At 37.4% G+C, this 24,534-nt stretch overlaps 1 protein-coding gene and 1 long non-coding RNA gene across 6 annotated transcripts in view; one reads left to right on the forward strand and one right to left on the reverse strand.

The window, feature by feature from the left end:
* Positions 1-24,534, forward strand: part of sh3gl2a (SH3 domain containing GRB2 like 2a, endophilin A1) — a 42,349-nt gene that overhangs the window by 8,609 nt on the left and 9,206 nt on the right. For all 5 annotated transcript variants that reach the window (XM_015049213.1, XM_015049215.1, XM_015049214.1 and 2 more), the window contains exons 2-4: positions 22,720-22,788; positions 23,166-23,238; positions 24,307-24,450. In XM_015049213.1, the coding sequence (XP_014904699.1) occupies positions 22,720-22,788; positions 23,166-23,238; positions 24,307-24,450 (286 nt within the window). The remainder of the gene's footprint in view (positions 1-22,719; positions 22,789-23,165; positions 23,239-24,306; positions 24,451-24,534) is intronic.
* On the reverse strand, positions 577-24,530 carry LOC106957761 (uncharacterized). Its single transcript, XR_001427022.1, has 4 exons — positions 24,520-24,530; positions 21,822-21,993; positions 15,233-15,309; positions 577-900 (listed from the first exon to the last, which is right to left on the reverse strand). It is a non-coding gene; the product is annotated as an uncharacterized LOC106957761 (long non-coding RNA).

Raw genomic sequence — 24,534 nt, forward strand, 5'->3', positions numbered from 1 at the left:
GGCTCCATTTAAAAGAGGTTTTCTGGTGCAGCGAGTCGCCCGTGTTGTTCTGGGGGCTTAAAGACAGACGAGCCTGCATGGGTCCTATTATTAGCTCCTCCTGTGGTTTGATGCTGTCGGCGTGTTTTGAGTGAAGCAGCGAAGGAGTAAATTCATTAAATGTTCAGCGGAGGGATGTTTAACCAGTGTCGTATTTAAAGATTCGGCTTAGCCAACGATCTGGGGAGGTTTCTATCTGGTTTGACCACAAAAAAGAAAAACAAAAGAAGCTGCTGCTCTTCGTTTTCTGCGGTTTTTTCCTCTCTGTTAGCATCAGTATTCAGGCCGAGGCTGATGTTTTATTCACCGCTTGTATATTTCACATTCTGAGCATCAACCACTGCAGGAGAGATGAGCGATGACTCTGTGCTGGGGCGCGAAGCCATCAGCTGCAGGAGGTCGGTCATGATACGCGTAATTAAAGGGGGAACACCGGCATCCGTTTGCTAACGATTATTTAGCAGCTAAGTGGCTTTGCTGTTAGGGTTTTGCATGAAGACATGATTTACAGTTAATGTGCTGCGAGTTTTGCTGAAGGTCATTTTTCCTTTTATTCCACAGAAATGGTGAAAACAACGCTAAGAGTAAATGAAACCACAGTAATCTCTCTCACAGTCGTCCATTTCTACCTCAGGGACGTTCAGGTCGTTTTAATCTTTCATCTGAAAACCAGAATCTGGCTGTAAAATCTCCTCATTCATATTCACACCTACTGTCAGCTTTTGCTTCTCTGCCTGTGATGAAGTTTAATTGCAGATTTAGTGAATTCAGAAGCTCCAGACCTTGGAGAGAGAGAGGTGTTGTTTGTTTGGTACGTCGTTTATTTGCAGGCGGGTTAAAAGGTACCGGTCCAAACTGAAGCTATGGATAAAAACAGAAGAGAACAAAATGCTTTTAATGACATACCGGCACCTAAACTTTACAGAAAAGTCTGATTTTCCTCCTTCATCTCTAAAATGGATCTACTAACCCAGTGATGTCCAAACCTTTTGTATCAAAATGTCTTAGCTGAAATCCTCAGGAGCCAAAATTAGCTTTTCCCCCCACTAAAAAATAAAAACAACGGCCACCACCCCACACTTTGGACACCCCTGATCTAAAGGCTTCCCTTGTTTTCATATTTATCGCTTTGTATTAAAACTCAAATTCAAATTTTTCTGTAAAACATTCAGTCTGTGTAGGAGGGAATAAACGAGGAGAAATGGCGGATTGGAAATGAGAGGAGGAAGAAGTGGAGGAAAGGGCAGGAGAGAGGAAGAGGAGGCATCCTGTGTTCAGTCTGATGTGTAATTTGGTTCACATAGGGACAGGTTGGAGGGCAGACAGAGCAGATTCATGTGATGTGAGCAGACATGTTGTGTGTTTCGCTGTCTGATCCGCGCCCCACGGTGAGCCCACTCGCCCTCCGACCAGCTGCAGAGCCGAGGCCAAACGGCTTGGCGGGGATTATACTCCGATTAATCCCAGCGCAGTGACTTTGCATCATATCGGAGCCGAGCGTGAGTCAGAACTGGAGCGATGCAGCTGTAATCTGGAAAACGTGCTGCATGTGCAGGACGAGGCGGACAGATGCGCCATGTGACGCAGTCGGAGATGCGAGGCTTTTGTCTGATTTTTATTTTTAGTTCACCTCATCTGGGAATTTGATCTCGTCAGAGCTGGTAGAGTGCCCCAAAATTTACTCACATAAAAGTAGCGCTAACATATTTTTACTCAAGTGAAAGTGAAAAGTAGCTGTCCAAGAAATGACTCAAGAGTAAAAATGTATTCGGTAAAAAGTACTGAGTAGCTGATCAAATTATCAACCATTTAATTTTAAAACTTTACATAATCAGATGGACAAAATATGAAGTTAAGTGCAAATTTTTTGTATTTTAATAATCAAAATGACAATAATTCATATAAATAAAAAATAAAATTGGGGGAAAGATTCGTTTTCCCCAAGTAAGTTTCTTTCAATAAAAAAACTTATGAAACTTTAACAAAAACTGCAGGTGTGAGTCTGTCTGGTGAAAATATGTTTGATCTTCATTTAGTGGGTAGAAACTTTATTCAAGTAAGAGTAGAGATATGTCATAATAAAATAAAAAAATAGAAGGATTTTCTTTTTTCCAAAAAGTTACTCCAGTAATTGAGCAAATGTAACTAGTTACTGTGTTTCTGCTGTGGAGCGATGGTATGTAACTGGATGCCTGCACCATGTGTGAGTCGCTGTTTAATCACAGTGCAGCCGCATGTTAGTCACCTTCATGACTTGTAATCTGCGCCTCAGGCTTGATGGGGAGCAGATATTTTTATAACAGACTTAACATGACAAACACGAGTCGGACACCAGGAATACAAGGCCACTAGAAACCAACTGCTCTCTGGGTGATTAGACTTTTTACCGCCATGTTGTTGTAAGCTGGCACAACATATGCATTTCTTTTTACTAGATATGTATTTCTGGATTATGCCAGATTAGAAACTGTTTTAGTGTAGGGAGAAAATGCAAGACAAATGTTTTGTTGTTTACCTCCCATCCAGAAGCCACTTTGCTGCATTATTGTTGGTTGTGCAGGAGGCTCCACTTCTGCTTTTCAAACCTGTACAGTTGTGTAATTGTGCATCTGTTTGCAGCCATTTTTCAGGTGTGAGTGTAAAAGTTGAGTTGGAGGGACGAGATCAGCAGCAGTTTATTTGGATTTAAAGTGACAGAGCCCTAAAACAACTCATTGTGAAAGGAGCTCAAAATAAACTAAAACCTCATTATCTTAGAATGAGTCTGTGCAAAAACAAGTTCAAGGTTATACTAACCTATTCAAAGAATTGCAGTAGGTCACCGTTAAGAAAACAGTGACATGACTTTGATGTACGGCTGTTTCTACTCTTGATGTTGAAATCTGGAAGCTTTTTACAAATGGCACTAAAAGACTTTAGTACTTTTCCTAAATCTTCACAGAGTTCCTCAGACCTTTATATTGTCCTGAGTCCAGGATAATCCATTAAATTCTGTCAAACGATAATATTTTTAGTCAAAGAGGAGCTGCCTGCTGCAGCAAATCAGAAGCACTAACGAAGTTAGAGAAGCTAACCGGCTTTGTTGATATGAAGCTGATGACTTTCTAGGAACATCGGCAGCAGTTAAAGGATAAACCTGTTTGTTTAACTTTAACCATGAAATGAAAGAAATCTACAATAAAAATCTTCCACGGTGGAAACAGAGCAGTTTAAATAAAGCTTTAAAACCATAAAGTATTGACTTTGCTGCTGATGATGAGTGCAAGCCAAATGATCTGGGATAAGCAGAAAACAGATGAAAATAAAACTCCCACAAACTGTGTGTTAAAAAAAGTCAGATCCTACAGCAATCGGCGCATCGTTTACATCGGATTTAAAAGCTTGATGTTCCCTCTCATCCTAAAAGCTGCATTATTTCCACGTTTATATTCCTAACTTTATCACATGAACAGTGTCCCTGTGAAATCATGTGAGGAGCAGATTCCTCTGTCCTGCACACATTCGATGTATAAATCATGTTAAAACACTTAGAGAGTGTGTGTTTCTAGACTGCAGTCCATAAATTATTGATCTGACCTACTTTGACTGAGCCATGCTGATAAAGCCTCTAAAGTGAAACCTCTCAGCTTTAATGAAGGAAACCAGGCCTTACACACATTTACACATTACAGCCTGGCGGTTCGGAGGATCTGGGCTGGAATGATGCTGTTGTTTCATATGATGGAGTCTCAGAACCTGCTTTTTCTGCTGCACCTTCATCATAATGAGGATTTATTAAAGCCAGTTCCTATAAAATTATGTCTTCGTTACTGACGGACAAGATCACAAAGGTGTTCATTAGCTGAGGGCTGAAACAATTAATGGTGATGAAGTAATGAGTAATCATCAACTAATTTAGTGATCAATAAATTAAAGGATACAGACTCAAAAAGGCCATTTGCTGAAAAAACAACTCCTTTTTAAAAATCTTTATAATGATAGCGGCACAAACGTAAAGTTTTACCTCCACATCTCGATTGATTTTTGTAAAGTAGAAGGAGCTGGTTGACCTTTGATGACCTCTGGAAACATTTAATAATATCTTTAAAATAACAGCGGCACAAACTATTTGGCACATTAAAAGTTTAATTTGAAGACTTCACTCAGTTATTAAACGTCTGATTTTTGCTTTTCTCGCGGCAGAGCTTCTGCTTCTGGGTGAGGAGACGTCACTCAGGGGAAACCAACCAATCAGAGCGCAGCTATGTTTCTCATTCCACCTGTGTTAGTTACTTCTCATGTTTAGTTTGCCATAATAACTAAAACAAACTCACCGTTTTGAAGATGTGAGTGTTTGTGATAATATTTGTGCTGCGTGTGAAATGTTCGGCCTTCTAATCAGTATTCTGGGAGTCGTTACCTTTCCGTCCCTCTTCTCTGTCCCCCATTACTGGCAGGAAATCTAATCAAAGCCGACGCTGCAGAGGAGCAGATAGTCAATATGAGATACAGAAGATGTCTATCCGCTGACGCTTTTCAATTTTCCCCTTGTTTATTGGGCCATTCCAGCGCGTGGTGGTATTAATTTTATTTTTTGCTGTGCAGTGGGACTGAATGTTTGGAGGCTGTTTGTTTGAATTCACTATTGATTTTAGCAGAACGGAGCCACTGACTGTTTTTCCTTCTTCTTAATAGTAGTTTTAGCTTTTAGCTTTGAGTAAGACATTAATCCCCATCACTAACGGCGATAAATGAGTCTCAGACGGCGTCGTTTAGGAAAATCTGTTTTCTTCAGACTGCTGATAGACTGTGCTGCTGCTGAACACCTTCAGCGTCCATTTTTCTGTTTTCTGCAGCCATTCCCTCTGACAAACTGCGCTTTAGCTTTTCTTAATGCTTTCGTTTCATCTCACACATTTCTCCTTTATGACGGGTTTAGCTGTTAAAACAGCTCAACTGAGCCCTGATACACTTGTGTGCTCAGTTTTCAAACACACACAAAATCAGATTTTTTTTTTATCTACAAGTTTTCCAAACTGATTTTGATCCAAAATCACAGCAATCGGCAACAAATTCAAGATCCAAAATGCTGCAAACTGAATCGTGGATTAACTTTAATCGTTTAATCAACTACACTGAAAATTATTTTAATTATTCAGTGAGTTTATGCTTCCCCAAGAAAATGTATTAAAAACCAGCATCCAAACTCTGGGCTGCAACTATGATTATTTTATTAAATGATTATTCAGATGATTAATTGGAAAAAATAGCACATTCTACAAATTTTTCTTTTAATCACATCANCTGCTGTGGAGCGATGGTATGTAACTGGATGCCTGCACCATGTGTGAGTCGCTGTTTAATCACAGTGCAGCCGCATGTTAGTCACCTTCATGACTTGTAATCTGCGCCTCAGGCTTGATGGGGAGCAGATATTTTTATAACAGACTTAACATGACAAACACGAGTCGGACACCAGGAATACAAGGCCACTAGAAACCAACTGCTCTCTGGGTGATTAGACTTTTTACCGCCATGTTGTTGTAAGCTGGCACAACATATGCATTTCTTTTTACTAGATATGTATTTCTGGATTATGCCAGATTAGAAACTGTTTTAGTGTAGGGAGAAAATGCAAGACAAATGTTTTGTTGTTTACCTCCCATCCAGAAGCCACTTTGCTGCATTATTGTTGGTTGTGCAGGAGGCTCCACTTCTGCTTTTCAAACCTGTACAGTTGTGTAATTGTGCATCTGTTTGCAGCCATTTTTCAGGTGTGAGTGTAAAAGTTGAGTTGGAGGGACGAGATCAGCAGCAGTTTATTTGGATTTAAAGTGACAGAGCCCTAAAACAACTCATTGTGAAAGGAGCTCAAAATAAACTAAAACCTCATTATCTTAGAATGAGTCTGTGCAAAAACAAGTTCAAGGTTATACTAACCTATTCAAAGAATTGCAGTAGGTCACCGTTAAGAAAACAGTGACATGACTTTGATGTACGGCTGTTTCTACTCTTGATGTTGAAATCTGGAAGCTTTTTACAAATGGCACTAAAAGACTTTAGTACTTTTCCTAAATCTTCACAGAGTTCCTCAGACCTTTATATTGTCCTGAGTCCAGGATAATCCATTAAATTCTGTCAAACGATAATATTTTTAGTCAAAGAGGAGCTGCCTGCTGCAGCAAATCAGAAGCACTAACGAAGTTAGAGAAGCTAACCGGCTTTGTTGATATGAAGCTGATGACTTTCTAGGAACATCGGCAGCAGTTAAAGGATAAACCTGTTTGTTTAACTTTAACCATGAAATGAAAGAAATCTACAATAAAAATCTTCCACGGTGGAAACAGAGCAGTTTAAATAAAGCTTTAAAACCATAAAGTATTGACTTTGCTGCTGATGATGAGTGCAAGCCAAATGATCTGGGATAAGCAGAAAACAGATGAAAATAAAACTCCCACAAACTGTGTGTTAAAAAAAGTCAGATCCTACAGCAATCGGCGCATCGTTTACATCGGATTTAAAAGCTTGATGTTCCCTCTCATCCTAAAAGCTGCATTATTTCCACGTTTATATTCCTAACTTTATCACATGAACAGTGTCCCTGTGAAATCATGTGAGGAGCAGATTCCTCTGTCCTGCACACATTCGATGTATAAATCATGTTAAAACACTTAGAGAGTGTGTGTTTCTAGACTGCAGTCCATAAATTATTGATCTGACCTACTTTGACTGAGCCATGCTGATAAAGCCTCTAAAGTGAAACCTCTCAGCTTTAATGAAGGAAACCAGGCCTTACACACATTTACACATTACAGCCTGGCGGTTCGGAGGATCTGGGCTGGAATGATGCTGTTGTTTCATATGATGGAGTCTCAGAACCTGCTTTTTCTGCTGCACCTTCATCATAATGAGGATTTATTAAAGCCAGTTCCTATAAAATTATGTCTTCGTTACTGACGGACAAGATCACAAAGGTGTTCATTAGCTGAGGGCTGAAACAATTAATGGTGATGAAGTAATGAGTAATCATCAACTAATTTAGTGATCAATAAATTAAAGGATACAGACTCAAAAAGGCCATTTGCTGAAAAAACAACTCCTTTTTAAAAATCTTTATAATGATAGCGGCACAAACGTAAAGTTTTACCTCCACATCTCGATTGATTTTTGTAAAGTAGAAGGAGCTGGTTGACCTTTGATGACCTCTGGAAACATTTAATAATATCTTTAAAATAACAGCGGCACAAACTATTTGGCACATTAAAAGTTTAATTTGAAGACTTCACTCAGTTATTAAACGTCTGATTTTTGCTTTTCTCGCGGCAGAGCTTCTGCTTCTGGGTGAGGAGACGTCACTCAGGGGAAACCAACCAATCAGAGCGCAGCTATGTTTCTCATTCCACCTGTGTTAGTTACTTCTCATGTTTAGTTTGCCATAATAACTAAAACAAACTCACCGTTTTGAAGATGTGAGTGTTTGTGATAATATTTGTGCTGCGTGTGAAATGTTCGGCCTTCTAATCAGTATTCTGGGAGTCGTTACCTTTCCGTCCCTCTTCTCTGTCCCCCATTACTGGCAGGAAATCTAATCAAAGCCGACGCTGCAGAGGAGCAGATAGTCAATATGAGATACAGAAGATGTCTATCCGCTGACGCTTTTCAATTTTCCCCTTGTTTATTGGGCCATTCCAGCGCGTGGTGGTATTAATTTTATTTTTTGCTGTGCAGTGGGACTGAATGTTTGGAGGCTGTTTGTTTGAATTCACTATTGATTTTAGCAGAACGGAGCCACTGACTGTTTTTCCTTCTTCTTAATAGTAGTTTTAGCTTTTAGCTTTGAGTAAGACATTAATCCCCATCACTAACGGCGATAAATGAGTCTCAGACGGCGTCGTTTAGGAAAATCTGTTTTCTTCAGACTGCTGATAGACTGTGCTGCTGCTGAACACCTTCAGCGTCCATTTTTCTGTTTTCTGCAGCCATTCCCTCTGACAAACTGCGCTTTAGCTTTTCTTAATGCTTTCGTTTCATCTCACACATTTCTCCTTTATGACGGGTTTAGCTGTTAAAACAGCTCAACTGAGCCCTGATACACTTGTGTGCTCAGTTTTCAAACACACACAAAATCAGATTTTTTTTTTATCTACAAGTTTTCCAAACTGATTTTGATCCAAAATCACAGCAATCGGCAACAAATTCAAGATCCAAAATGCTGCAAACTGAATCGTGGATTAACTTTAATCGTTTAATCAACTACACTGAAAATTATTTTAATTATTCAGTGAGTTTATGCTTCCCCAAGAAAATGTATTAAAAACCAGCATCCAAACTCTGGGCTGCAACTATGATTATTTTATTAAATGATTATTCAGATGATTAATTGGAAAAAATAGCACATTCTACAAATTTTTCTTTTAATCACATCAGCCTTTTTATAAAATAAAATAAATACATTAAAGATTCAAATAAAGAAGTTATTTGATTATTTTTTTAATCATTGTAGATCAAAAGATGAATCTTTTGCTGCAAAAATCCTTTTAACATCAACATGTGAAAACCTCTTCCTGCTCGACTCAAAGTCAGTTCGGGTATTTCTGATCTGGTGATTATTTTTGGATGAACAGATTCATAACTGGATACCAAAATATTTAATAATATTATTTTATTATTTTTATTACAGAATTTGAACCAGGTGAAGCTAAAACTGTCACTGCAGGAGTTTTGTTTAGAACAGATTTACAGACAAAACGTTTTAACTAATTGTTTTTGTCTTAAATGCAAAATGTTTTTTTTTTGTGCAGTTTATGCCTAATTACTATTGAGTGTGTTTTTTTAGACTGTATATTCCAATTAAAGATTAATGAAATACTGAATTACTTGGCATTTATTCCAATAATCTATTAATTACAACTAATTTGATTAATCGTTTCAGGCCTAAATATAAATAAGTCTGAAATTGGTAAAAATAAAAAATAAAAAATGATTGCCATTTAGCAAATTTTTTTCATAATTTCAAATCCCGCAATTTTAGGGTTATTGAAAACACAGCCACTGTTTCCAGAGACAGAAATGAAGAACGGACTCCTTTAACTCATGCAGGATGCTGCAGAAACTGTGGCTAAAACGATGCTCCTCTTTTCACACCTCCCACATTCTCAGAATAAAAACCAGAATCTGAATCGCGTCTGATGAGAGGCTCCATTTAGAGCAGAAACCGCTTTAATGCGACTGTTTTTTACTCTTAATTAACTGACCTCAGCGGCGCCTCAACTGACGGCTTCTGTCATCAAATGGATGAAAGGAGAAACGTCATGTTCATGAAGCTCTCACACACACACACACACACACACACACTCTCTCTCTCTCTCTCTCTCTCAGCAGGCAGCAGCGTGAAACTGAGCTGTAATAACTACCATCAATACTGATTTCCAGAGCTTGACACCACCATCATTACACCGACGCAGCGGCGCTGGGTAAACACTGCGATAACGCATTTTCCTGTTCAGTTATGTTTCAGTAAAAGTCAAGTCTGGTGCAGATGTGAAGGTTCATTGTGAGGAGAAACCTCACAACTGAAGCAGAAATTAGAAAAGTGTGTGTCTGACTCCTTATATCGCCTATTTCCTGGTCTTTGTATTCAGATTCAGTATTTTTACCTGAAAGCACACAAAGCTTGTGATGCACAGAAAAAATTTAACACTGAAAGAGCAAAACATTAAAAAATCAATCTTCTAGATGTCTTTTTGGTTTTATTATAAGTAAATAAAACCATCTATTTACTTACTTTTATTTTTTGCTTAAAATAAAACAAAGTATTATTAGGAATAAAAGAATATCAGTCATTAATAATAATAATAATAACTAGAAACTAGAGATCAGGCCTGAAATCTGGATGTAGTGATGGACTCTGACCTGAACCTTCAGCGCCACATAAAGACAGTTACAAAGTCGGTCTTTTATCACCTGAAGAACATCTCCAGGATTAAAGGTCTGATGTCCCAGTAATCATGTTTATCTTTAGTCTCACTGATTACTGCAGCGGTTTACAGGTCTGAATAAAAATATTCTGACTAAAACCAGGAAGTTAGAGCACATCACCCAGCTCTGGCTGCCTGTAGCTCAGAGAATACACTTTAAAATACTGTTAGTTTATAAATCACGGAACAGGTTAGCACCACAATATATTAAAGATCTGCTTGTGTTGTATCAACCATCCAGACCTCTCAGGCCTTCTGGTTCTGCTCTGCATCCAGAACCAGAACCAAACATGGAGAAGCAGCATTCAGCTTCTATGCACCACAGATCTGGAACAAACTTCCAGAAAACTGTAAAACAGCTGTTTAGAGTTGATTTTGAAACAATACAAACAAAGAAATAATCACTAATCTGATGTGTAACTATATCAGGTTGAAACATTGTTTCAGTTGTTGACTGTTTCTATTACTTTGTATTTTTTGTCTTTTTATGATGTGAAGCACTTTGACTTGTTGCTGAAAGGTGCTATAAACACTAAATTAGATTTGAACTAAAAAATAGATAAGTTCAAAAATGTATTTTTATTAAAAATAAAAAAAAGAAATCTGATATTTAACCACATATTACTCGGGTTGTGTGTAAATATTTGAGGAAATCCGCAGTAAATTCAGCTTTGTGCTCCCAGTGAAAGACGTTCTTATATAAAAATGACTGGAACTGTTGGTGTTCAGGATGGAAAACATTTAATGTTCTTGGTCCTTTAAGTAGCTTCATTCATGCCACTGAAAACAGAGATAATTCAGAATAATGATGAAGGATTTAATCTCCCTCATCATCATTCATTTTATGTGTTCAGTTGCTCCATCTTTGTCTCATCACGGCTCTCAGACTGCGGCACGTTTTCCTCGGGCTCGCAGTGCCAGCTGGTCCTCACCCATCTCCCCCCGCCCGCCAGTCCTCCCCCTGTTTACCGAGCTCTACATCGAAGGATACACACACACACACACACACACACACACACACACAGAAACGTCTCTCCCTCTACACACTCTACTCCGCTGTTACATAAGAAGCATGCAGAAGCTTACAAATCAGATTATAATCGCCACAAGCCATACTCTCAAAGAGGATAGAGGTTAGTGAAGCAGCGTGGCCACAGGAACGGCCATGCTGATTGGTAGTTTGGTTTCTAGTGCAAATATCTCAACACACTCAAAATAANACAAAACTCACTTACAAGCANCTTTTCAGCAAGAAATATGTTTGTTTTAAGCCAATAATTCCTTAATATTGGGAGTTTATTTCACTTCTAACATGGAAAAATGTCGTTATAAGTACTTTGTCATCAATATTAAGGAATCATTGACTAGTTTTATCTTATTTCAAGTGTTTTAAGATATTTGTACTATAAACTAAACCAAAAGTACTTGGTAAGATTTTGCCCAGTTTGTCTGAACTACATTTATTGAACATTGTGCAGAAATGACCAAACTAAATGTCTAAACCAGGGAAGTCCAAACTTTCTAGTCATACAGGCCAAAATCATAAAACGATTTAAAATCTAATTTTACCCGCTCTAAAACAAAAAAATTAAATAAACTAAAACATACAATAATAATAATAGTCGACATTTTATAAGAATGAGGATTTTACAACTTGCATATTATTGGGGGCAATTTTAGTGGCCTCAGGTATAAAAACAGGATTCTTGTCACTTTGGGGGTCAGAATTTGTTGCACTTAGCCAAGTTTAATGAATTTAATTTAATAAAAAGCAGATTTTGGTCCTCTTGAGTAAACGTCACTAAAACAGATGTGTTGCTGTTTGCTATGCAAAACGTCTGGTAATAAAAAGATGAACACATTTTCCATAAGAACAAAATTAGCCAGCGACTACATACGGCCGTTGTCCTGCACTCTGGACACCCCTGATCTAAATGAAGGCAGATGTTTATATTTTATCCCCCTGTTGCCTGGATTAGGGCTGCATGTTCTGTGGGATTACCGCCACCCTGAACCAGCTGCAGTGGGATCATTTCAGCGTAACCAGGAGTGGTTCTTGATTGGTCCAGTGGACAGATCTGTCCTCAGGTCAGCCAGCCTGATTACAGCTCTGCTGCTAATTAAGGGCTTAATGTGCTGGACGTCCCGACGTATCCGGGGTATCTGAGGTCCCCGCTGAACCCTGGCAGTCTTAACGCAGTCAGACCTGTTGCTCAGCAGTGGAGAATGGATACAGACCAGCTTTACCTCGCTAAAGTATTCACTCCCTCAAAGGTTTTCACATTTCAACAGATTATGTCCCGTAGATTCAGTTCGATTTGAGACCAAAGTTATAACATTTGTTACATTTTCAGCTGATTCAGTTTGTTTTCTCACTGTACTGCGTCAAATGACCCAGACTAAATGAAAAACCTGTTTCCCTCCTCACCTGTGGGGGCGCTGCACCAAGAACCACTGAAGGAATCAACATAAGACACTGAGCGCCGTCACGGCACCATCTGTGCAGAACCTTTGGCTCATTTACGCATTCGCTGAAGAAAACTAACAGATTATTTTTAAAATGTACATCAACAAAGTGCAACATACTACTTGTTATAAGATTACATATTTTCCTAGACAAAGTTATAATTTAGTTAAAAGATTGTAAGTAGAATATTGTGTATTGGACTTACAGAGGTGCTGACTGAATCCAGGAATTTTACTCGGGTAAGAATAGAAATACTTCATAATAAAAGTACTCAAAAGTAAAAGTAAAAAGTCAAGAATAGTAAAAATACTCTATTTTTTTTTTCTTCAGAAAAGTTACTCAAGTAAATGTAATTGAGTAAATGTAACTAGTTACTACCCCACTCTGGTTTGGGTAAATGTAACAGGAGTGAGAGTCTGAGAACAGCTGGATTTATACTCAGATTAAAACATGTGTTTAATACTCAGGTGAGGCTAATCTGCATCGGTTACAGTGGCTTTTAATTATGGCCATATAACTAAAAGAGGAACAATAAAAAGTCACTCTTAAGATTTTAATTAGTAAAGTAAAACTAATTTTAAAAAGATGCAGCCCTTCAGGACTTTGTGTTGGTTTATCCCATAAAAGCCAGATTCCTTCCCTGAACATTGTGCTGCAGCAGGAGGAAGCAGGACTGAGGCTGTCGTGATGCTCTCAGGAGCTTCAGGTCCTCCTGGTTATTGTCCAACAGCAGGAGCTGTCCTCCTGACAGCCTCACTAATCGCTCCTGTCATTTTTAATCTCCCTCCTCCACCGTCAGTGTATTTAAGGCAGGGACCTCCATGTGACCAGCCTGGATTAGACGGGTGAGCAGGAAACGAGGAGGGGCCGGTGGGAGGCGGCGGCGGCTTCATGCACATTGGGCCCCATGTGACCAATGCTAACGCTAAAACGGTGTTTTTCATAGAAAACACATTCATGTGAAATGCAGTGAGGCAGAACATTTTGAGAGATTATGTTCATGAACTGGTTAATTTGATGAGCTCAGTGGGTCGACGTCTTTCCTAAGTGGTCGTTTCACTGCTGATGTGAGCGAGGCGTTGGAATGAGAGGGTGAACGTAGGTCAACGTAAAAACCATTGAGGTGTAATTAGAAAAGCATCTTATACATTCTGTTCATTTCACATTTGACCACAGCTGATATTCATGGAGCTATTTATAAAGCTACACCAATAATTTGTGTTATTTAATCTGTCAGTGGAGAAAAAAAGTTATGGATCATTTTTCAAAATCATGTTTCATCATCATATCCATTCAATTAGAAATGTCATTATTTCAAACTAAATATTCAATAAGCAAGCAAAATATTTAGTTCCAAATATTGAGATGTAATTAAAATATTTTGCCTGTGACAAAATATTTAGATTCAATCAAAATATGTTGCTTTACCTAAATATTTGGCTTGCTAACTGAATATCTAGCTTAAAGCTTAATATTTATCTTGCAAAAAAATATTTAGCGCCAAACTAAATATTTATTTCTAAGATACCTAAATGTATATCTAGCTCAGAGATAAATATTTAGCTAATATGCAAATTCACTTGCCAATAAGATGAAGAGCACTTTCAAAATAAAAGCTGGTTCTGTGAAACATTATATAAGCTTCTGGTGAGACTGAATAGCTTCAGTGCTGCTTGTTTTTGCTGTAGATCCATTTGTAAATGTCTGTATTGCTTTTAAAATGGCTCATCCTTTGTTTTTAGCTGAAATGTTCTAAAAGAGGAAAACAAACAGTGAGACATGAAGCGATTCAGTCTCTACACTGATATGAAGAGTTTTATTCTGCCATATGTTCTTCATCTTTTAAGGTTCTGCAGGCTGGATGTCTTTAAAAGGTTTTTTCTCTGTTCAGTCTTTAAAGTGACGATAGCAGCACGTTTGCTCAAACTACGGAAGCAGATAAGAGGAAAACTGCAGATGGAGCGATAACAGAAGTCCAGCCAAGAGGCGACACAGAACCAGAGGGATCAAATCAAATTCTCAGGATTTTTACCTGAAAATGATGAAAAACTGAAAACAGCCCTGCAGCATGTAGTTGATAAGATTCAGAGGTAAAATTCTGCTGAGTCAGAACCACAATCAGCTTTAATCGCCAGGAAATTTGAATTTGGTTCCACTTGGTTCTCAATTAAGACATTTAATTATGAATTGTATAAAAATAATTGTTGGAAATGAAACTTTTTTTTATGGAAAGTATTTTTATAAAAGAGGAAGAAGAGGTTGTCATCAGAGAGACGCTGTGGAGGAAGAAACTGTCTACTGCGCCGACTTGATGGTCTAAACAGTTTGTGTCCAGGATGTGTGTGGTCTGCAGAGATGTTAGCTTCCCCTTTTCTGACTACTGACTAGTAAAAGGCCGGGCAGACTGAATAATGGACGTGGGTAGGCCTGTCATGATGACCATAATTTGTTCAGAAGTTATTGCGGTAAACAATAACATTGTTGTTGACAATAGCATAATAATCCTCGACACATTCTCAAAGATCAATAAACTTTAAATTTTGATGATCATTTAATACTGAAAGTGGAAGATGTTTCAAATATGCAAAATAAATAAAACAACAAATAAAATAAATGATGATGTCTCTGTAAGCTAAATTGTCCCTCAGAAAAAAAGGGGATGGTTCAGACTAAAACATCAGGCTGAAGATTGTATCATCCAGTTTCTTATAGAGTTTGTTTCAACTTATCATGCTCTTAATTGATTAATTAATTGCTGATTGCGACAGACCTGATCATGTAGAAGATGACAGGGTGGCGCTGTATCAAAATGCTACAAAGTCATTTGTAGCATTTTGGTCTGACGATCTTTAAAAGGCATTTAGAGGAGGATTACTTTCTTTTTTTTTGGATAATTATAGAAATCCTATGAATGTTTAAACTGGTGTGAAGGCAACAACTCTGATCTTCAATATTTGCTGCTTTTGAATCATCCAAGATCAAATTAAGAGAATAAAACCAAAGAGGGAAGGAAAAAAAAATCAACAAAGCTGAAAGTATTAAGCTGCACGCAGTTTCACTTTATTCAAGCAATTTAGAGAAATGCCAAAGCAGATGCAGACACCAGGCCCTGGGCTCATGCACTGCAGATATTATATTGTTGCTTCATGTTCTGTGAACTGCATAATCTATTCCGGAAGTTGAGCTTAAGCTGCAGATGCTCTGTGTGTCACACTGTGCCTCAGCCTTTTAATAGCATTATGAGAGCGTGTCTCACACAGGTGTGAAGGAGTCGCAGTTTAAACTCTTCTGCTGCGTGTGCCAGGAGTGTTTCCATTAAGCTGTGTGGGCAGATCTCCGTCCCTGCAGAGAAAATACCTGAAGGCGGCCTGCAGGTGAACCGGCGCTGCTGAATAAATACCACAGACCTGCACACAAATACCAGCCAAACGGCGATTTACTGAGGGATTCAGGGCAGGAGAGATCCGTTTATACGTGAGAAAATTAAATGTTATAGAAAAAAACACTAAATAAAAACGACACTACAATAAATAATTGAATTAAATACAAACAGAACTAGCTGGTCAGTTGACAATTTGTGTGAAAAATAAGCAAAACACTTTTTGTTCAAATTTGTTGACCATTTTTGTATCTTTCAATCAAAGAGCTGATATTTACAATAGAATATTATTTAATATGGATTCATACAGTGAGATTATAGATTACAGTCCACAGAAATCTTTAGATGTGACAATTAGGACTGGATTAATTGGATTAATGGTTATTATTATTGAAATAATTGATTAATTATTGATGGGAGTATACAGACTCTAAAAAATGCCTTTTGCTGAAAGAACAGGACAATTTGAGAAATAATTAGGCCAAAACTGTACAAAAATGCATTTTGGATTTAAGATAATAATAAAAAACTTTTGATATTAGAAGTATTTTGTAGCTGCAGATTCATCTGTTGCTACAAATGATCAGGCATTCACCTCAGAAATGCTGCATCTTTGCATTTTAGGTAGTAAAATGTTTAATTTCTCATTCAAAAGTAACTTTTTATTGTTGTTTATGATATAAAAGGCACAAAAAATCAGCAGAATGTGCCAATTTTTAAAAATCCAAATAGTCAATTAATTATCAGAATAATCAATAACTAAAATAATCGTTAGTTGCAACCCTAGAAAGGATTGCTAAACATATTTTGAATTAGAGTGACAGAAAATGTCATGAATATCAAAAATATTTTGTGGAAAATTGCATTTTTTCCTGCCTTTATAGTCCAACAGCAGAATTAGCACCAACACTCGTTTTCTATTCATTGCTGGACAAATGTGACGCAGAGTGGAGCTAATTTTCTCATTTTTGACTTGAGTTTTGTACATTATGACATTTTGAAGCCCTTTGTGATTTTTAAAATTGCTCATTGTGCGTCAGACTGAAGATATCGCTTTTAAACAGACAAAAGTTTCTGAAGTTTCTGCAGCAGTGACTCATATCCCGTCAGTGAGAATCAAACAGGGGAGTGTGAGAGCCGTGTGTGTGTGTGTGTGTGTGTGTGCGCGCACGTTGACTACAGCCTGCCTGGAGAAGACACTTCTTTTTCTGTACTTTAGTTACAACCATTTAAGATAATAATTTTGATTGACTGATCGATTTTATCTGGTATATTTACAACAAATTATATTTGTTGTCAGAACAGAAATCCTGCCATGTCTTCAAGGTTACTTTTGATGTGCTGCTCTGCAGAATAGTTCATCTATACTGACAACAACGGTGTGTAATTCACAGTGTCCTGCTGCATCATTACCGGGTGTGTTACTTATCTGGAGCGTCACCATCCTGTTTGCTTTTAAATCGTATTAATGGATCAATGGATTAATGGATCAAACGGCAATCTGGGAAGAAAATTTCAATCCTCTGTTAATGGTCAAAAGAGCTCAGATAATTATTAGCTGGTTTTATGAGAAAGTAGTTAATGGTTCAAGCATTCAGCATGCTGAGTGAGGTGAAGCATTTCCATAGTGTTGCATTAGATTAGATAATATTATTCCTGAGTCGCTGCTGCAACCAGCATCAGATTTGTGTTGCAGTGGAGAACATGTTCAGTTTCATCACGTGTTTAAACCACTCAGTGTCTTTTTATTTTGAGAATTTGTTGAAGAACTTTGTTCAAATCCTGCATGTGCAGTAGAAGAAGAACATGCAAACTCAACTTAGCAACATATGATTACAGCCCACATTCCCCAAATATGTAATTGTGTCCTTTAGCAATGACACTTGGTCTTCAAGCAGATGTTTTTGTTTTCATAGTTTGTTTCTTTTGGTGGATTTGTTGTTTTTGCATTTCTGTTACTCTCTGATTATTGAGCTCAACTCATAATGTTTTAAAGGTTTCAATTCAACAGTAGCTTGACAGGAAGAAGGACAGAGAGCGTAGATGAGGTTCAGTGATCGAACTGTGTTAAGGTCTGTAGTCTCTGCATACAACGCGGCTGTTTTACCACCGAGCCATGTGGCGCCCGCTCCCCATCATTTTTGTTCAAACGAGCTAATTAGACGAGTCTATCTCCGTCATGCAGGGAGCTGTGACGTCTCTTTTGCACCACTGCTGTTATTTCCCTGCAGCCAGCTGATCTGCTTCAGGTTCACTTCACTCTGCCATCTCTGCTGCTCGCTTCACCTTGTGGTGTCCTTCCCTGGAAAGCAGATTCAGCCAGAGGAACGTGGACGCCGCGCCGTTAGCATCATGGCTGCGCAGCAGCAGATCTGCTACTGAGTGAGACGCTTTAACCGAGTCCCCTGTGCCTTTAAGGGACTGAATATTATAGGTCACAGTGAAAAATAGACATCACTGTTTTGGGTTTTGTAAGCCTGTCATAGAGAATAAAACTGGGTGTTCATTTTTCATATTTTCACCATATAATTCATACATTTCTAAATGTCCTATAGTTGCAAACAAAATATTTAATTTGCAGGTTAAATGTTTAGTTTCAGAACTAAATATTTAACTTGTAAATGAAATATTTAGCTCCACAATAAATATGTAACTTACAAACTAAATATTTAGCTTACAAACAACAGATTTAGCTGTCAGATCATTTACTTAGGAAGCTAAATATTTAGTTAGCAAACTTAATATTTACCTACATATATTTAGTTTGACTACATGTTAGTTACAAAATAAGTATTTATTTCTAAAATAAACATTTAATTGTATATAATTAATTTAGATCAAAACTAAATTAATTAATTAATTTAGCTTGAACATTAAATGTATAGTTAGGAAGTTAAATATTTAGTTAGTAATTAAATCATTATTTAAGAAACAAAATATTTAGAGCCAAGCTAAACATTTAGTTTACAAACTAAATAAGCTAAATATTTAGTTTGCAATTTTTTTTAGCTTGCCGCTTATTGGCAAACTAATTTGCACATTAGCTAATAAGCTAACAATTAGCTTAGACATAAACGTTTAGTTTAGGTCCAAGCTATTTTGTTTGTAACTATGACATTTATAAATGTATAAATTATATGGTGAACATATGACTGAAAAATTAAAACCTATTTACTTTTCTCTCTGTCAGGCTAACTGCACCAAAACATTGCTGTTTATTTTCTACTGTGTGACTTTATAATGGAATATTAATCATCAATCTTTATTGGCTGTGACGTTCGCAACCTTAAATCGCCGTCTGGGGGTCGAATCTGCGCTGGCAGGCGCTGTGGGCAGCACCATGCAACGCAGCAACGCTTTCAGTCAGAGCGGTTCGGTCAGAGCGGTTCGGACGGAGCGGTTCGGTGGGAGGGGTTCGGTCGGAGCGGTTCGGTCGGAGCGGTTCGGTCGGAGCGGTTCGATCGGAGCGGTTCGGGCGGAGCGGTTCGGTCAGAGGGCCGCTCTGACCAAATAATCAGCAGATTATTTACATGCATTCAGCGGCTCTTCTTCTGTAAACTACAGAAGGAGTCGCTCCTTGCAGACGCTGCTGTTATTCACTCATTTATCTGAGGAAATAACAAACTGACTGTCTGCTGTCACACAGCATTTGCTTTAATTTTAATTACAGTAAAGGTTTAATTAGAGATTTCCCGATTCTGATCCGGTTTCAGACTCGAACGGAATCAGGCTTTACTTCTCGATTAAGGATTGGATACATATAGTTTATTCTAAACAAAATTAGGAATAACAACAATTAGTATCAATCATTGTGTGGTTTGGAGTCAGACTGTAAAGAAACAACACAAATAAACAGAAGTGGGAGAAATGTTGCTAACTGAGGGTCATTGTAGCAACCTTTCTTTAAAAACGCAACTAATGTAGCAACCTCCTCTAATATAGCACAGTAAACAGTTAACCTCAAGAAAGTGGCATTAAAAATGCATGGGATTAGAAAAAAAAGTGGTGAATTTAAAGCTATCTTTTATTCTTTATGACTTGGGATCCTTTACTCCAAATGCAACTGCTTGGATTCATTCAAACATACAAAATGATGCTTAATGTCCAAGCATGACTGCAGTTAAAGAGTGAAATACTGCAAACTACTAAAAATGCAAAATGGAAAATATCCAATAACAAAAATCACTTAAAACCTGTTGATATAGAGGATGAAACATTTAATAAAAACATCTGCAGGTTGCAGTAAAATGAAAGTCACTGTTGACACAAACAAAGCCATGTTTGCTGTTTCCCACAACAAGGAGCTAAATACACATTCACACCACACTTTTCAGATTTTCTGTGAAATATTGTTGGAATTGATGCATGAGCCTCCTTCCAGTTCTTAACTATTTTCTATAGTGTGTTGGTTTATCACATAAACTCCTAGTTAAATACATCAGAGTTTGTTTGACAAAATGGGAAAAAGTTTTAAGGGTGTGAATATTAACTACAGATGTTACAGAAATGTGACAGAAAGGACCAACAGACTGAAAAACGGACTTTTAAACTCCGATGATTTAAACTTTTGTAGTTTTCAATGCATGTCGCTGTGCTTTTATTTGAATTTCTGATGTTTTATTTATTTAATTGCCCAGTTTTTTCTGCACATATGACAAAGAAGTTATTTTTATTAACAGGCGAGCAAAAATCCCAGAGTGGAAAATGTGGATTTGCTGCTCACAGTTTCTAAATGTCACAGAGAAAATGTGTTGTTTTTTTTTCCTTCAGATTTCCAGAGCACAGCATTTAAAATCTCAGACCAAAGAATAGCTGCTCCATCTGTCAGAGAAATGTAAAACAATGGCTTCATTATGCAGGGTTAAATATTTCAGCGTGACAAAATAAAAACCTCTCATGCTGCCACTCTGAGCGTTATCAGCTCAGATGTCTTATTAATATCTGCGAGTGCTGAGTGCGAGGCTTGGCCTGACTCCTAATTTCCATAGAAATCATGAACTATTTTATCTGTGCATGCAAATCATTACTGCTGCTGCAACCAGATAATTTCACCTGCTGCTTCCTTCATGTTTCATCCAGGAGTCGAGCAGTTCAGGAAAAAACGGCAGTAAATCCAAAACAATGTGGCCAGAAGATGAGTTCAAATAAATTACCAAGAACCATTTTTAACTCAAATATGATCATAAATCTGTTGGTCTACCTTTATTTCATATTATTATTATTATTTTCTTTGTTTAGTGTAAAATATAAATATGGCTAGAATTGATTGGAAGGCAATAAAAGCATGAAAGTTTGCACAAATGCTTTTCAGATGGCACTTAAGATTAGAGCTATAGAAAATGGTAACGATCGTCTGCTGAGAAATCACTTTATTGCATTGATTAACTGTTTACAGTCCTATTTTGAAGGTGAAGAGGTTTCTGTTACCTTGAGCTCTATTTTAAAAGCAACGTCTCAGTTTTTGTTCCTTTTCTGAGTAATTTTGACTTCACCTGCTTCGTTTGCTCACATCCTGCATCTCCTGCTGCTCTGGTCTGACAAAGCGAAGCAGGAGAGTCGTTCACATTGCACCTTCACCTGTTTCCATGGCAAACATGTTCAGGCTCTGTGGTAAAAAAAAAAAAGAAATCAATGACAGGACGTGTAGCTTCCCTCTGAGTCTGTAGATGTGCTTGTGCTCTGCATGGCTGCCAGGTTATTAGGCGTTCTCACATGTGGGATCAAAAGAGACTCGGATGACTCACAGAAAATCTTACGAAGCACAAACTGCTGCCACAAGCTTAGTCCTTAAAAAAATAAAACCCCAATTCTCTGTGCCACATATCATCCCTCTGTGCTCTGCCACCTCTGCAGGATCCGTTTTATTCGCTCCATTTAGGGTCGTCACGGCGATTTCACAGGAAATAAGGAGCAAAGACGCATTTAGGACTTTAACTGTCCTTCATTTAAGAAAAACAACCTCTGCTGTCCGGGCGCTCACCATCTCTACTGTCATACAGCGTGACATTTCCCCGCAGCCAGTGAGCCTTGTGTCTCACTGCTGCCCCCTAAAGGCGTGTAGCTGCATCACACCCAGGAGCAGGATTCTGGCAGGATTTCCAGATGACATTGAGGAGGCAGGAGGAGATATTTACAACGGAGTATCAGGGCCACTGCAGAAAGAGAAAAAGAGGAGTGGACGTCCAATAAATAGCTCAGAAACTTTCTAGAAAAAACAGGGAAATTTCTGAGTTTCAAAAGTCAAAAATGTTCAACATTTGAACTCAGAAATGTCCATGTTTTTTTTTTTTGAAAACTTGACAATTTCAAAATTAAATTATTTTTTCTAGCAAATTTTCAACTTTTGAAACTCAGACATTTCCAAGTTTTTTCTACAAAATTTCTGACAATCTAATTTTTTTTCAAGCTCAAAAATGTCAATTTTTAATCTAGAAAATTTCTGAGATTAATTTTTTTTCTTAGAAAGGTTTCAACTTTTCAAACTCTGAAACTTTATTTTTTTATATAGAAAATTTCCAACATTAATCTCAAAATTTCAGATTTTCTTGGCAGAAAAGTTTTTTTCTTTCCATCTACAATGGTCCTTATACGCCATCATAAATATTTCTATATTTGTGCTTTTTGCAAGAAAGGACGTTACTTCCAGCTTGTTGATGCATTGGTCCATAGATCTGTTAGCTTAAAACAGTAAAACAAAATAATCTAGCTGCAAATTATTTAATAGATTAGCATGAAGAATATGTTATAATTCTTGTAGTACTTTTGCCAAACTGTATTTGTTGATTGTTCCTGAATGTTTTATGTTGGTTTTAAAGATGTTAAATAAATCTTCACGGTATGTTTATTTGCCTAGCAGCTTCTTGTTGTTTGTTTTGCAGAGAGTGAGCGAGAAAGTCGGAGGAGCAGAAGGAACGAAGCTCGATGTGGACTTCACTGAAATGGAAAAGGCATGTCACAGCTCATTATTATCATTATTGTTGTTTCAGGATGTTTTAATGGTTTTTTAAAATTATTTTTATGTCTTGAATGGACAAACGTTTTCCTAAATATTTCTTATTTTGCCCAAAATCTCATAGAGAAAAAACAAAATATGTAGAAAAAAATACATTTAAGTTTATACAATATGATGAATATCATGTGTCCCCTTATAGATTTAGTTGATTTTTACTTTTTTAATTCCTAAAGCATCAGTACATTTATCTCACCATGTCTTCTGTCAGTATGTCGGCTGAAGTGTGTTTTCTATCTGCGAAGCGAAGCTGCGTGTTCTGACCCGCTCGGCATCGCTCCGGTTTTCTCTCCCTGTTTCTGTTTGGGTTTGCAGAGGGTGGACACCACCTCTCGAGCCGTGCTGGACATCATGACAAAAACCACCGAGTATCTGCAGCCGAACCCAGGTGACACCACCACTGCACCGCTTTAATCATAAAAAATGATTTATTAACATGATGTGTGTATCCAGACAGACACAAATATTTTATTTTACGCGCTGGCACATTGTCTGAATCTTTGATGATTATCCTTAAATTTCAGTTAAAATGGAGGCTCCAGTCCAAAACTTTAGACCCGGCTCCGTTCAGGAGGTTAACTCTGAAAAGTTTATTTTTCCAAGATATAATTTTTTTTTTGTCTGTAACACAAAGTATTTCTGTTCTGGAACATTTAAAAAATATTTATTGGTTTAATTTTTATAAATTATTAATAATTAGCTATAGTTACAGTAAATTGTTAGTTTTTAGGAATATTTTTTAAAATTACCTAAACAAGAAACATGAAGTGAGAAGAGTAAAGCCTTAGAAAAAGTTGCTCATATTTTATTCTTTTCACATATTTGTTTAATAAATCATGCTTTGTACTTAGGAACATCATTAAATCTAAACTTTTACAAAACATGAGTTTTACAAATGGCCTCAGTGAAAATACATTCAGAAATATTAAATATAAAACAGAAATAAACTTGCAGTTTTTATCATTTCATTGAGGATAAAAATTTTAGTTGAATCCCACCACTAATATATTTTAATATAAACTTATTATCTGTTTTTATTATATTATGTGTGACATTTTAGCTTAAAATTAGGAAATATATCAACGAGGGCCAATTTTATTCATAATTAATAATGCCATAATAACTAATTTTGCTGGACAATAAATTGCCCCAATAGTTATTGTGGTAAACTTTAATATTGTTGTTTTTAAGTAACATTATTGCGACAAGTCGATTCATATGCGCTGATATTTGAAAATATTCTTGTTTTATATTACAAAAGCAGCAGTGGCAGTGTAGTAAACATGCTAATCAAGCCCTGTTTGTCAATTTATTTACAGCATCTATTTTTTAGTTGCCGACTGATCCAATGGAACGTCAAATATTTCAAAAGTTTAAAAAACGTCAGCTAACAGTTGTTCAAACAGCCCACGGTATTTGGGTTTCCTCTGTTTTATTGCGTTTTGTCGTTGTGCAGCGACCAGAGCCAAGATGAGCATGATGAGCTCCATGTCCCGCATGCGGGGGCAGGAGAAGGGGCCGGGCTACACGCAGACCGAGACCATCCTGGGAGAGTCCATGCAGCGGTTCGGCCGGGAGCTCGGAGAGGACTCCAACTTTGGTGAGGCTGTGGGCCTCGAAGCTAAAAAACACAGAACCACTCCTCTGAAAATGAAAGCTGGTTTTAAACCTGACGTTTGTGGCT

Source organism: Poecilia latipinna, unplaced genomic scaffold, assembly GCF_001443285.1.
Source record: "Poecilia latipinna isolate Pla-1442-1.1 unplaced genomic scaffold, P_latipinna-1.0 Scaffold934, whole genome shotgun sequence".
Lineage (NCBI taxonomy): Eukaryota > Metazoa > Chordata > Actinopteri > Cyprinodontiformes > Poeciliidae > Poecilia > Poecilia latipinna.